The sequence below is a fragment of the Crinia signifera genome, chromosome 3, assembly GCF_055691185.1.
Source record: "Crinia signifera chromosome 3, ASM5569118v1, whole genome shotgun sequence".
Lineage (NCBI taxonomy): Eukaryota > Metazoa > Chordata > Amphibia > Anura > Myobatrachidae > Crinia > Crinia signifera.
The window spans coordinates 271087703-271103133 of NC_139219.1; the positions used below are offsets into that span (position 1 = coordinate 271087703).

Genomic DNA, 15431 nt, shown 5'->3' on the forward strand with positions numbered 1-15431 from the left:
GTCATTAAAGCTCTTCATAGTGCTGAACCGACTTTTCTGGCAGATTGGCACCATAGTAAATTAAGAGATCACAAGAAAATTACTCAGAAATTGTCATTGTACCCAGGGTCAGATTAACAATTGGATGACTGGCTCCAGGCCTTAACATAAAACTTGATGGGCATTGTATTTCACATGGGATGTTGCTATGGGCAACCATCAGAATCTACTTCTTATTTATAGAGCCTTTTAGAAAGAGCCTTTTAGAAGATAATTGATGAAAGAGCCTTTTAGAAGATAATTGATGAAAGAGCCTTTTAGAAGATAATTGATGTAATCTGATTGGTTTGCCATAGTAACATCCCATTTCTAATAGAACTCCCATTTTAGTACATTTTCTAAACTAACTCTAAACATACTGTAATGAGAGGTGTTAGCATGGTGAGACTTGTAGATTTGGATTGTTGAGCATTTATACCTAACCCGATAATTAAAATAACATAAAGTACTCACCTCCCCACATTCTCTATTACGACAGACCCTAAGGTCCGGCTGTAACAACTCAACCAGGAGATCCTCTCTTTTGCTAACAACCGATTTCACGTTCTCCCCATTCATTTGCTGGAATGGAAATTGTGGAATTTTTCTTAGCTATTTAAGCCCACAATTAACCTTTTAGTTTTACTTGTCATTTTTTTTTTAAACACTAAATTGGATTTTGAGAACTGGGAATTTTAAATATTTTTACGGCTGCAGAAGCTGCATCCTCACGTCCTATTCCCAGTTTCTGACACAACAAAATAAACACAAGAAAGCAGTGTTTTATCCTAAAAACTCATAGGCCAGTATTCAATGAGAAAAATGTGCCTTGTTTTATGGCGAGTTTGTGCTATTTTCGCGTTGGAAGGAGCATTTTGCTCTCCAAAGGTGAACCACCCTATTCAATGTGATATTTTCGCCGTCTTTTTAAGTGATTTTCGCCGTGTCTCTCCGTGTAGCAATTCTCCATCTTTTCATGGAGAACTGGAATGTGAACTTTTAAACTAAAAGGTTTTTTTTTTTTAATTTTGGTGTAAAAAAATCAGGATTTTTTTTCTGTGAAGGGACATGTTATTTTTATTCATGTGCTTATAGCACATGAATATATATTTAATTAAAAAATATATTTTTTTTTTATTTTTTTTATTTTTTTTACACAGAGCAGCCAGCAGGGGGCCAGCCTCTTGAGCCGCTCATTAGATATTCATATATTCACTGCATCCGATCATTACATATGCACGATCGGGTGCAGTGAATACTGGGTCCCCCGCTGGCTATAGGGGGGGGGGGGCAGCTTGTGCTGCCTGGGTCCCAGGGAGCCCACCTCCCCTCCACATATGTTCTGGGGCAGCCAGGGAGACTTTAATCTCCCTGGCTGCCACCGTCCCCCGGCTCAGTGCCAGCTCCCTGCCGCGGACGCTCGTCCGCTGCAGGGGTTAAGACTCGCCGCGAGTGGCGGCGAGTCTTAACCACATTGAATAGTGGGAGCAGAAGTGGCAGCGAGCCCTCCGGAACAGGGCGAGTGCATGGCGAGAGAAAAAATCTCTCGCCATGCACAGAGAATTATTCTCGTTGAATACTGCCCATAGAGTGAACAACGGGAAAGTAGAAAACAGGCACAATTTCTTAATATACAGATACAGTCATCGCTCATCCTTGCTGTGCCACGGATGCCCGTGTCTGTTTGGCATGCCAATGTCACATCAGCGGCGCGAAAGCTCTACCCTTCACCATCGCCACTCAATGCTTTTATGTGAGCTGCAAGTACATATTAGATGATTGCGCATGGCATCGACATGTATTTCCCACGTGGCGATTGGCGCAGCAACAATGAGCATGGCTACAGCTGTAGCTGTACATGTACATGTGAACATGTATTTCTAGTTACAAGAAAATAAAATAAGGGAAGGATTGAACAAGCCCAAAGACAAAATAAAAGATGTATGGAAGAGAGATTGACAGAAGACTACAGTGGTCACACTGACAAGAAAAGAATGTGCAGCGCACAGGAAAATCAGCCCTGTCAAGGACATTCCATGCAGCAGTAATATGTGCAAATTATTCAAGCCAATTGCTCATATATGAAAAAGAAAACCCTTCTTCACAAATCAGCGGGAGATGAATCAATGTCACAGTCAGGAACTCAAGCAAAAGTACATAGAAGGGTGAAGACATCTGAGGAGGTAAGCTGTTTGAAGTGACAAGGAAGTGTAGACACTAAAAAAAAGAATAATATATTTATGTGAACACTGCAATTTCAACATCATGACTTAGAAAACACATACAGTATGACAGCGAAATGCATGTTCCTTCTTTTATTTTCGGGGGAGGGGGGGTATTGTAGGTGCAGGTCCAGGGGCCGAACAGTTATCTTTTGCATTCAGTCCTCACCGTCATTGTTTCATAAAGCAATTACTTCAACAGTGCTCTGTGGTCAGTGGTGTCACTATGAGGGTGAGGACCACACCTGCTGAGGGATGCTGGCTCTATAACATTACATGCAGCACCTGCCTTCTGTCACAGAGTAGCAACCAGCATTGCTGCTACAGCAGTCACTGGAGGCAGCACACATCTTCCAGACCACAGGAGTGACAGAAAATAGATCTGGGAGCTTAACCATGCCCCTCCATGAAGCTATGCCCCCTTTTCATGCTGTGGACCACCTTCTCCTCCATCGGGTGTCAGACAGGCCAGGGACGCTCTTGCCTGTGTTAGCACACCGTCAATGCGACACTTTTTGCATTATCAACTTATTTTTTTAATTTGTAACAAAGGTCGGTAAATTGTGATGTCGGTAGTGGGGGTGAGGCCCACAACATGAAGGGCAGTGGCATAACTATAGAGGGTTCAGGGGGTGCACTTGCTATGGGGCCCGGCGGCTGGGTGGGCCCGCAGGACCAGCAAGATACCCCTGCACCATTCATATGTTTTTTTTTTATATATAATTATATCCTGGCCTGTGGGAGAGCAGTGCCAGCCCACTGGTAATGTCTAGCAGGGGGGATGAGGCAGCAGCTGGAGGGGGTCCAGGTCAACGGGTAGTAGGTGGGCGGAGGTGTCCAGCTGTCTGTTCATTAACGACAGCGACCTGTGTAAGGGGGGCTTCCGGGTGACCGCGGCACGGATCTGACGTCCGGCTGGTGGGGAATCTGTGACTGACCACTGATGCAGGGGGTTCCAGGCTCCCACCTAAATTCTGGGTCACTGTGGCACAGAGGTCGAGCACCGGCCGGCTGGCGGGTCAGTGTGAAGGCTGACACGGGGAGGGGGGTGTCCGGGTGACCGCGGGTGGCCAGTTCTACCTAAGTGGCACCTAGGAAAAATGACCATGGACCACCTGGGACATGCACATTGACTGCAACGGTGGGCTGAGGTGGTAACTCCCACCTGGTCTGCTAGCTCAACCAGAGAGAGTCTCTCTCTCTGTATAGTTGCAGCCTGAAAGCCAGAAGGTTTCAGAGGAGCAGCTGCAGTCACCCTGAGGTGAGGAAGGTTTTATTTTTTTTATTTATGGCTATTTACCCTGCTTGTATGTATCATTTTAAATAATTTATCATATTTATATGTATTTGGTGATTATTGGTGTTAGCGTCTCTCTCCCCACCATCTGGCATCTCTCTACCCACCATCTGGCATCTCTCTCCCCACCGTGTAGTGTCTCTCTATCACCTCCATACCGCCTAGCATCTCTCTCTCCCCTCTTTACCACCCTGCATCTCTCTCTCCACTCCCTACCTCCCCGGAATCTCACTGTCACTTCCCTACCCACTCCCTACCACCCTGCGTCTCTATCGACTCCCTACCAACCTGCATCTCCCTATCCCCTCCCTAATGCCCTGCATCTCTCTATCCCCTTTCTAACGCCCAGTGTCTCACTGTCACCTTGTTACCACCTAGCATCTATCTACCCCTCTCTGTCACCTATCACCAAATCTATCTCCTCCCAATTGCCTTTCCATTTTATGTCTCCTTAAGCAGATCAAAACTTGCACTATGGAGGCCGATGTGTTTTTTTTTATGGGGGGGCCCTTTCAAGATTTTGCTATGGGGCCCACAAAGCTCTAGTTACGCACCTGATGAACGGGGTCAATTAAATGATTATGGACAAAAAATGGGGTCAACCTCCACCAGCGATAGATAAATAGAGAGTTACTTCCCTTGATGTGTATACCTTGAAAAAGGACCCAGATAGGGTCCGAAACGCGTCGGTGGGCGAGAGGATTGGACCGGTCTTGGAGAAGGAATACCTGCTACAGCATCTTGATCCTGGTTGTGCCCGGGCCACTTGGTGACTATACGCATGCGCTCATTGAACTGTACTCTATAAAGTTCCCATTACATCTGGTACTACCTTCAAGTACCTCTCCATTCTGCACTTGCCACTTTACCATTGGGATTTTATGTGTGTGTGCAATTCGATTTTATATCTTATCATTGTGCGATATATGTTTTCCTGTTGATGTACTTTTTATGTGTGATGTATTAAAAACGGTATACACTATGTGGAATATATATTCTCTTTTCATGTGCAAATGAATATGAGCTGAAGGAGACACAAGATATACCGTTTTTTGTGGAGAGGAAGCTATTACACAGCAAGGGAAGTAACTCTCTATTTATCTAGCGCTGGTGGAGGTTGACCCCATTTTTTGCACATTTTGATCTCTATCTCCTTGGGTGTCAGAGAAACACCCTAGGGGAACAACCACCCTTGCAGCTAGTGCGCACCCTGTATACTCACTTCTTTCATTTGTGTATAAATGATTATGGAGACTGATAGTGTTGACATTTGCCTCACCTGCTGTGCATCATGCAAAGCCCAAACCTCGTTGCGGTAGTCCCTGGTCTGTGCTTATGATCATCAGCCACAACAAAAACTCATGCTTCCTCCACTTCATAAGATGCTTGGTACTTGGGAAAGATACATATCAATCTAACTACTTGTATTTTAACTGCATATACACAGTAACGAAAAGCACATTTTGGGTTAGATTTACTATTCAAGATGACCAATAAACCAATCAATAAGATTCTATCTATTTATCTACTAATAGGTCCTAAATAAACAACTTTTACAATCGGATTGGTTTCCCATCTTAGTAAATTTACTCCTTTAACTTTGGATTTAAAACACACAAAATATAAACAGCAGTGTTTGAGTTCATTTTAATACTTAGGATATTTTATCAGTTAGTGGTGTAGTGTGATCTGAAGTGTCCAGCATCTAAATGTAATTAACAATGATCATTAAGTAATTGGAAAACATAATTTATCTCTATGGCCTAAATTTATGATACATGCCTTTAAACAATACATAAAATTCAGTTGAAGCGAGTTATGCATACAGTATGCACTGTATATGAATGTATTTTAAAAAAATGTGCCAAGGAAAACTTGTTCATGTCATTCTTATATAATTACACCTGCCTGTACTACTTGTGACTGCTAACTTAAATGCAATGCTATGACATTTTTGTATAGGATTGAATCTCCTTAATTAGTCTTGAGATTGGACATGATATTAATTTAGAGAAATATAGACAGTTCATTATTCATTTTTTCAAATACTGTAGTAATGTAATGTGGAACTCACTCTTGTCGACACAGACATTGGTTGTAGAGTTTTGTATCTAGAGATCTAATTAAAGTTACTGTAAATACTTCCACACACACTTTAATATTGCAGCTGAAATATCTCCAATACACCAGTTAGTGGGGCTCAAATTCGATAGCAATACCTTATCATCTTATCATAAACAATCACATTTTTGATGGACATAGAGGTGAATGCAATGACCTTCCTTGTGCAGGCATCTTCCAAACGAATGTAATAAGGTCTCAAATAAGTTAGATAAAATAAGCCCCATGCATTGATTTGCTCAGACTAGCCCCTATTAGCAAGTAAAATAGACCGTGAGGAGCTTGTTCAAAGTTAGGATCCATACAAAAGTCAGGATCCTTGCTTATCCACTACTGTATCTGCACAATAATCTACAATAATAAAGAACCCTGTTCCTTTAAGGTAGCCATGCTCATTTTATTGGACAGAGTTTCTATTAAGGTTGACTGTCAATGGGTTACCCATCAATAGTTTAGGGTTAGGCACTACCATGACTGTTGGGCTTTGGTAGGGGTTTGCTGTTGAATTGGATGGTTAGTATTAGGAATTGGGAAGGGTGGGTTGGTGTTAGAGTTAGAATACTCACTGATATCTGTTGGCATTGTGACCATTGGAATTTCACTGTCAGAAATCTGACGGCCGACAATTAGTACTCAAAAAAAAAGTACTTTTATGATTCTTTATCCCTTACAGAATACAAGAGATATATTCAGGATCCCAGTGGTAAGGATCACAATGGTCAGAATCCCAAGAATGGAAACCCGAATGTCACAATGCCGATGAATCCCTCTGACTCAGAACATCAATCACTCAAGCTGAGCAGGAAGCTGTGGGGAGAGAGCACCAGACCCAGGCTCCGTAGGAAATTTTTCCATTGGGCTTGTTTGTGCTCCCCACCTTCTCATACCAACACGGCTCCAATGAGACCAGTACATTTATCTTTTTGTAAAATAAATGTTATCACAATTTTCCCTCCTTTAGTGGGCTACTTGTAAATGTGTGCTTTTTTCTTTAACAGCATAGCAGCACCACCATGTACTATCTTTGTAATGTGTACCTCCATTTATTGCACAATCTGACAGCTGTGACTACACAGTACACTCTAGATGGTTGCTTTAAATGGTTCCTCCATGGGCAGGATGTTCTTCACGTAGATCTTTCGATACAGGGTATATCATACTACTACACAAGTGTCAGTGGTCCTATATATATGCATTGGGCCCTTGTATTGCTCCCCTCCCACAGTGTAACCTTCATAGTGCGCCCAACATGGCTGCCTCATCTGTAGGCTTGAGGATAGAATGAAAAATGTATTTTTGTTATAAACCTACTAGGGTTAGAAGGCTGCAATCTCCCTATTTAGTGGCACCTGTTCTAGGAGTGTATTATTCCACCCTGGGTAATCCTATACAGTGTGCCCAATATGGCAGTCTAATGGATCAAGTTTTCCCAGTAAGACCAATAGAAATAACCAAGATTTTCATGCAGCGCAAATAACTCGTGTGACATACTTCTTTGTATTTACAGTGAAAACTTAGCTTGTCAATTGTCCACAGATACAGGAAATTGGCCTGGAATGTGTCAGTTTCCTTTTGATAAGCACTTAGCACTGCCAGAGACACAATAATCTAGAGGTCTGTGTTCTTCACCAAATTTGTATGACTCTCTTGATTTTACCTATCTGTATCAACTGGTTGAGAAATCCAACAGTAAGAACCACAATTTAAGAACCAAATATAATTCTATTAGATTCGGTGGGATTGAATTAGCAAGAATATTGTTTTGTGTATTGTAATGTTACATTTTTGGTGTGGCTACACCTGCTATTGCCTAACTTTAAATTCAGACAGCCTGGTTTCAATGTTTAAAATAATTGTACTTTTTTTTTTTATTCAGAAATGTTCTACACTGAATGTTGCACAATGTTAATGTTCTTATTTTAAAGTGGCTCACCATGGAATCTGCTACTAGCATTAGTGCTGTTGAGCCTGACTTGACGTTGGACCTGAAAGGGTTAACATATCTGATATTGCAAATTTACTTATTAACAGCTATTTATATCCTACACGTATACATATTATGGAACACTTAATGGAGAGTTTGGCACAAGTACATATACTGATGATACACTTGCGCATATACTTGTTTACGTACTAAAGTTTTCAAGATTATGGGGCCTATTTATTATTGGGTTCTAGAACCAAAATTATATTTTCTTATTGTTGCTATTTGCAGTAGAAATGCGTAACTGTGGGCTACCTGACATATGCATCGAAGAAGACACCGGTGTCATGAAACAGAACATCAGCAGCAGCTTGTGCAGGTTCCTCGGAGGCTGGGTATCCCTCGTTTAACTTTTGTGCATTAGAACCTGGAGGCATTGACAGATGATGTGCGGATGATGTGCTTATACAGATGTTCTGGTTTCATCATACCTACAAACTACAAGCAACATCATGCAACAGGACGCTCATATATATATATATATATATATATATATATATATATATATATATATATATATATGTGTGTGGAATATCCCTTATCCAAAATGCTCAGGACCAGAAGAAATTCAGATAACAGATGATTAGATTGTATTTCAGAATATTTTGATATGATATGATGTACAGTATCTTGAGGTATCTTGCATTTATGTTGTATAAACACATCAAACACATGAAAAACACACAACATATTTTATTTGTGCATAAAACAAGGTTTGAAAACATGAAACAAAGTTTGTGTACTATCTCAGATACTGAATTTGAATGCTAACCAATCATTTTCTTGCAGATATTTAGCGCCAGATACAGTACATATCATGTCCTCAGTAGTGCTGTTACAGATGTCCCCAGTAGTTCATTAGGTACTTGTTTCCTAGCACGGCCACACCGATTAAGATCGGGGTGGTCGTGCTGAAAAAAATCGGTCGATCGCATCGCATGCGATTTGGTCGCATGCGATGCGATCGACCGATCCGACCGATTTTTGACCCGATTTTTTCATTAAATCCAATGTAAATTGGGTCCCTGGGACCCAATTTTACATTGGATTGAATGAAAAAAATTCCAAACCCCCCCAAATTGAAGCGTGTACACAGCGCCCCACGATAGACGGCAACCCGAAGCGTGGCGAGCGCAGCGAGCCCGCGAGGGGCGGCGGTACGCGTCCTCCGACCTTTTCATGCCCTACTATCCACTAGGGCGTGGAGTGAGAATAGAATAGTGTGGCGAGCGCAGCGAGCCACCGAGCCCGAAGCGTGGCGAGCGCAGCGAGCCCCGCGAGGGGACGCGGATACCTTCACAGGTAATCGCGTCCCTTCGCGGGCTTCACAGTTGTCGGCGTCGCCACGGACACCTGTGAAGCCCGCGAAGGGACGCGTTTACCTGTGAAGGTATCCGCGTCCCCTCGCGGGGCTCGCTGCGCTCGCCACGCTTCGGGCTCGGTGGCTCGCTGCGCTCGCCACACTATTCTATTCTCACTACACGCCCTAGTGGATAGTAGGGCATGAAAAGGTCGGAGGACGCGTACCGCCGCCCCTCGCGGGCTCGCTGCGCTCGCCACGCTTCGGGTTGCCGTCTATCGTGGGGCGACGACGGGGACATTTTTAATGTGAAATGGGTCATATTGACCCATTTCACATTTTTTAACATTTTTACACCATTTCAATGTTAAAATTTTTTTTAACATTGAATCCTATGTAAAAATCGGGTGCATCGCGTCGCATCGCGTCGGGACCAATGTTAATGGTCCCGACCGACGCGATGCCCCCGATATTTTACAGTTCCCGACAAGATTTCAATGTTAAAATTTTTTTTAACATTGAAGTCAATGCAAATATCGGGGGCATCGCGTCGGTCGCGTCGGGACCAATGTTAATGGTCCCGACCGACGCGATGCCCCCGATTTTTGTTTCCTAGCCGGCAAAATGGACCTGATTTCAAAGGAAATCGGGTCCATCGGGCTAATCGTGTCCCTTAATTAAGGGACACGATTAGTTACGATTGTGGCCGTGCTAGGAAACAAGTACCGTTCATTACATATCATGTCCTCAGTAGTGCTGTTACAGATGTCCCCAGTAGTGCCAGTTACATATCATGTCCTCAGTAGTGCTGTTACAGATGTCCCCAGTAGTGCCAGTTACATATCATGTCCTCAGTAGTGCTGTTACAGATGTCCCCAGTAGTGCCAGTTACATATCATGTCCTCAGTAGTGCTGTTACAGATGTCCCCAGTAGTGCCAGTTACATATCATGTCCTCAGTAGTGCTGTTACAGATGTCCCAAGCATGTTTTTATCAAAATATATATATATATATATATATTTTCACTTTCTGGAATGTATGGTTTTCTGAATAAATTATTGGATAATGGATATTTGGATATGGGATACTCAACCTGTATATATATATATATATATATATATATATATATATATATATATATATATATATATATATATATATATTGATTATATTGCTGTGTATTGATATAAGTCAGTTATATGTACAGCTATTATTTATACAACAGATCACGGCACCAATGGGACTGTTTGTATGTGCACACAATGCTATATAAAGTGAGATTGTACATCCTGATGAAATTCATATTTTGAATGACGCGTTAATTTGCAAATTTTATTTGCAGTGAGTGCCGCACTGTACCTGCTTTTATTTATATATATATTTTCATTGAAGATATTTGTTGTAAAGTCATAAAATGTGCTGTATCACAATTCTTTGGCATGACATTCTTCAAAGAGTGAACAAAACAAGTAAGGTCCTGCTATAAGAGAATGTGAACATACTTGTTGCCATGAATCTTATCGAGTCTCTAAAAGCCTATATTCAGGAAATTCGAGAAAAAATTTGTGACTATGAATTGAAAGCCAGGAGCAGATGTCCAGATTCAGATTATAGGGATGCGAAAAAACAAGAACAGCGAAGTGTGTACCTCACTAGATATGACGGATCAGAAGAAGGAGTACTTTTTAGTATAAGTAAAAAGATCAAGGTGGAAACATTCCTTCCTATTATAGAGTTTTCTGAGCTGACAAAATGTGCAGAAGCATATTCATTGATTGCCAATCAGTTTTCCTTCTTCAACGAATTGAAAACAATTGGTTTTGAAGAGCTTAAAAAAAGTGTGACCGTCTGGCTATTGTTTATCACAAAGACCTTAATTATGATGAACTTTTCAGTGAATGTGAGTATCTTAAGCACTACATGCTTCTTGATGAAAACTGTGAGACTCTCTCTGCATTGTACAAAAAAAACAATTTCAAAGAGCTTGAAACATGGGTTTCCCAATGTTGAAATTGCACTCAGAGTGTTCATGTGAATGGCAGTTACCAACTGTGCAGGAGAAAGTTCATTTTCAAAACTGAAACAAATAAAAAATCAGCTTCACAGCACATTGGGGGCAACTGGCCTTCCCTCCTGTGCATGGAAATTGACATCCGATGACCATAAGGGGGAAATTTACTAAAGGAAATTTGTAAAAAAAATAGGTGTATTTGTATTCAGAAATACACTTATTTTTTACATTTATTATCCCGAAAATACGGCAAATCGTATTCGTATTGATAGCACATCAATACAAATACGAATTGCCGTATTTTCGGGATAGTAAATGTCAAAAATAAGTGTATTTCTGGATACAAATACACTTATTTTTTTTACAAATTTCCTTTAGTAAATTTCCCCCTAAATCTAAAGCCAATTCTGTGCAAAGAAATTTCACAATTTTTTTCAATAATTCATAATAGAGACTTCAGGTAGGCAGGGACATAAAGTATTGTCGCACAGGGGGGCCCGATCACTGTTGCCTGTGTGCTGCTAATACAGAGGACCTCTGGGTGTAGCCTGGAGGGGCCATGGACACCGATGCTTCACCGCTGCTTGCCAAGGAAGCTGATGCCTTAGTTTTCCGTTTAGAAGCCATGCCGAAGGTCTCAATTAGCGGGACTCTATTCTACTGCCGTGCGATTATAACAGTGGAGGAGGCTGAGAGGTCTGCCTGCAACCGCTACACCATGGAGCTACTACAAGGGAGATCCTTGGAGAAAATTGTGGGGATTCAGCTATTGCTCTACCTTGCCACCCCATCCTTTTATATTGGATTTTTCATATAAGTCCTGAAAGTGAGACACTGCTACTCGTAAGGAACCATGGAGGACGCAACAAGATTTCTCCTATTCCTTGTGCTGTGGATAACATGACTCACAGACCTGGGTGGAATAACAAGGAAACATTAGACCCAATGGACACCACACCATTACTCACTGTCATCCTGCCGTGCAAGTTTCCCCACTAGAATCATAAGCCCTGCTGCCCCCCCCCCCCTGCATGCTTGCATGGTGTCGGTGACCGCATAACGTTGAATCGATACCCAACCAGAACACCCCACAGACTGCTGAGTTCACTCCTAAGCATAGGTTTGTGGTCTACACCATGGCAGATTGTAAGTAACAGGTCTCCGGGACCTCACTGTGCTGTGTTGATTGCCTACTTCACAAAGCGGACAGTGATCCCGGTTATTGGCCCCTGTACAAATAGCTTAAGCAGGTTCCCCAGCCTGTCTGTAATTTGTCAGATAAGGGGCTCTGCTGGTTTGGTCTTTCTAAAAAGAAATTTACCTTATTTACCTTTTATTTTTTCTTACTGACATTTGTTAAATCTGTGAATAACTACTGCACAGGAGTCTCTCGCTGACAGATTACTCCCAGCACAATGGGTTTTCCTTTCTTACAGTCAGGGCCGGCGCCACCATTAGGCAGCTCTAGCCATTTGCTTAGGGCGCCGGCACCTGGAGGGCGGCAGTTCGCCCCTCACCCCCAGAGAACTGTGTAAAAAAATTGCTGCCCCTGCGTCCCTGCAGTGCTGGGGCGGTCAGGGACCCCGCCGGCCGCAGCCAGCTTTATGCACATGACGGCGCCGCAGGTACCCCTATGGCACGGACACCCCTGACCGCCTCACCAGTGCAGGGACGCCGGGGCAGTAATTTTTTTACACAGGTACCACCCCCTCCCTCCCCCCGGCACCGGGGCGCCCCCACCCCGACTCGCCTGGGGCGCTCCGGTGCCTTGCACCGGCCCTGCTTACAGTATGTTTCTTTATAATGTATCTTTGTGTTTTGTGTGATATTTGTGTGTGGTTATTGCTTTGTATATTACTGTAATAGATCCCTTAATTCACTCTGAAGCTCAACTACCTTAAAAGCGTAAGTTTAGCTTATTTCACGTTACTGTAGGTTTTCTTCTACATTGCGGACTTTATATTTGTAATGTTGCTTATATACTGATCAGTGTTATTTTTTGTGCCATAATTACACTGTTTCTATGTACATGTTTATAATTATCATTAATCGCCCCATAAAGTTGACACATTTAAATGTGCTTATATGTCCATTTAAATGCTTTGTCTTTTGTTTACTAAGGCCTGTACAGATGGAGCCGGGCTCCCTCTTGCTGGCGAATCGCCAGACTGTCTCCGCTGGCGATTCGCCAGCGGCGAGGCCCTCCATCTGACTGAAATGTGCGTGCGTCTCACACGCACACGCGTCTCAGTTTCCGGGTGGCAGGGCGACGGGAACCCTGTAGTAGTAGTAGTACGTTTATTTATAAGGCGCCGCAAAGTGTCCGCAGCGCCGTACATAGCAAACAAAAAACAAATGACAAGTAACATACAGGGTGTGTTGAAAAATACAGTATAAATAGGGGTATAGCTGGTAGAAATAAAATCAGCATCAGTTCAGAAGTAGGTTTCAAAATTGTCGAGGAGACTGAAGATGAAGTAGAGGAAGGGAAGAACAGGACAGGAGGACAGGTGAGGTAAAGAGGTAGGGTGAGTACGTGAGGCAGGAGGACCCTACTCATAAGAGTTAACATACTAAAAATAGGTGGGTGGACGAACGAAAAACAACAGGATAAGTAGGAACGGAGGGGAACGGAGGCAGGATAAGAGGATCAAAAGAGGTTAGGAGGATGGATAGGCTAGTCGAAAAAAGTGGGTTTTGAGGGAGCGCTTGAAGGAGGTAAGGGAATCAGAAAGCCTGATGGGTGGCGGGAGGTTGTTCCAGTGCAGGGGGGCAGTGCGAGAGAAGTCTTGGACACGGGAGTGGGAGGAGGTGATTAGGTGAGAGGTCAGTCGGCGGTCAGCGATGGAGCGAAGAGGACGGGAGGGAGTGTGGATAGAGATCAGTGAAGAGAGGTAAGGAGCGGTGGAGGAGGAGAGAGCCTTGTAGGTGGTGGTGAGGAGTTTAAAGAGAACTCGGAAAGGAATGGGGAGCCAGTGAAGAGATAGACAGAAGGGGGAGGCGGAGGTAGAGCGGCGGGAGAGGAAAATGAGCCTAGCAGCAGCGTTAAGAATGGTTTGGAGAGGTGCGAGGCGGGTGAGAGGTAGCCCAGAGAGAAGGATGTTGCAGTAGTCAAGGCGGGAGATTACAAGAGAGTGAATGAGAATTTTGGTCGCGTCAGTGGAGAGGAATGGTCTGATGCGTGAGATGTTGCGTAGGTGAAAGCGGAAAGACTGTGAGAGAGCACGAATATGGGGGGTGAAAGAGAGGGAGGAGTCAATGATGACACAGAGGCAGCGCGTTTGGTCGGTGGAGGTGATCTCGGTTTCACCAATGCTGATGGAGATAGTGGGAGAAGAGTGGATGTTCGGGGGATGGAAGATAGATAGAAGTTCAGTTTTAGCCATGTTTAGTTTCAGGAAGCGTTTGGTCATCCAGGCTGAGATGGCCGTGAGGCATTCGGAGACCTTGGACAGGAGTGATGGGGATAGGTCGGGGGAGGAGAGATAGATTAGGGTATCATCAGCATAAAGGTGGTAATGAAAACCATAGGAGCTGATGAGGGTGCCCAGAGAGGTGGTGTAGAGGGAGAAGAGGAGAGGGCCAAGGGCTGACCCTTGGGGAACACCGACTGGCTGCAGGGTAGTAGGAGAGGAGGAGCTCGGAGTGGAGACGGAGAAGGAGCGATCGGAGAGGTATGAGGTGAACCAGGAGAAGACCGTGCCAGTGATGCCAAAGGAGCGGAGGGTGTTGAGCAGGAGAGGGTGATCAACAGTGTCAAAGGCTGCCGACAGATCAAGCTGGATGAGGATAGAGAAGAGGCCTTTGGATTTAGCCGATAGTAAATCGTTAGTGACTTTGGTCAGGGCAGTTTCAGTGGAATGTAAAGGGCGGAACCCGGATTGGAGGGGGTCTAGAATGGAGTTAGCAGTAAGGTGGCTTAGGAGACGATTATAGGTCAGACGTTCTAGAAGCTTGGAGGCAAAAGGGAGGAGGGAGATGGGCCTGTAGTTGGATGGAGAGTTGGGGTCCAGATTTGTTTTTTTGAGAATTGGGGAGACAAGAGCGTGTTTGAAGGAGGATAGGGAAAGATTAAAGAGGTGAGCCAGGTGAGAGCAGACTGACGGACTGAGACGACGGATAATATTGGAGGGGATAGGATCAAGCGGGCAGGTGGAGGGAGAAGCGGATTGAAGGATAGAGTGGACTTCAGCAGCAGTGGTGGGGTAAAATGAGGACAGGGGTTGGAAGGAGGGGAGTGGAGATGTAGAAGGGGAGGAGGGAGAGGGTGAGGTCATGGCAGCAGTGATGGCAGTCCTGAGAGAGGAGATTTTGGTTGAAAAGTAGGTAGCAAAATCAGCGGCTACGATGGAGGACGGAAGAGCTGGAGGAGGGGGGGAGAGCAAGGAATTGAAGGTGGCGAAGAGCCTGCGGGGATTGGATGATTGGGAAAGGATGAGGGACTTAAAGTAGGATTTCTTGGCCAGAGCAAGGGCAGA

General features: G+C 43.9%; 1 protein-coding gene across 1 annotated transcript in view; it reads left to right on the top strand.

Annotated features, from left to right (window-relative positions):
• The first annotated feature begins 12089 nt into the window (after nt 1-12089).
• The window catches only part of LOC146063003 (uncharacterized), a 33740-nt gene continuing 30398 nt past the window's right edge, over nt 12090-15431 (top strand). Inside the window, exon 1 of the mRNA XM_083175008.1 lies at nt 12090-12099. Within this exon, the coding sequence (XP_083031134.1) occupies nt 12090-12099 (10 nt within the window). The remainder of the gene's footprint in view (nt 12100-15431) is intronic.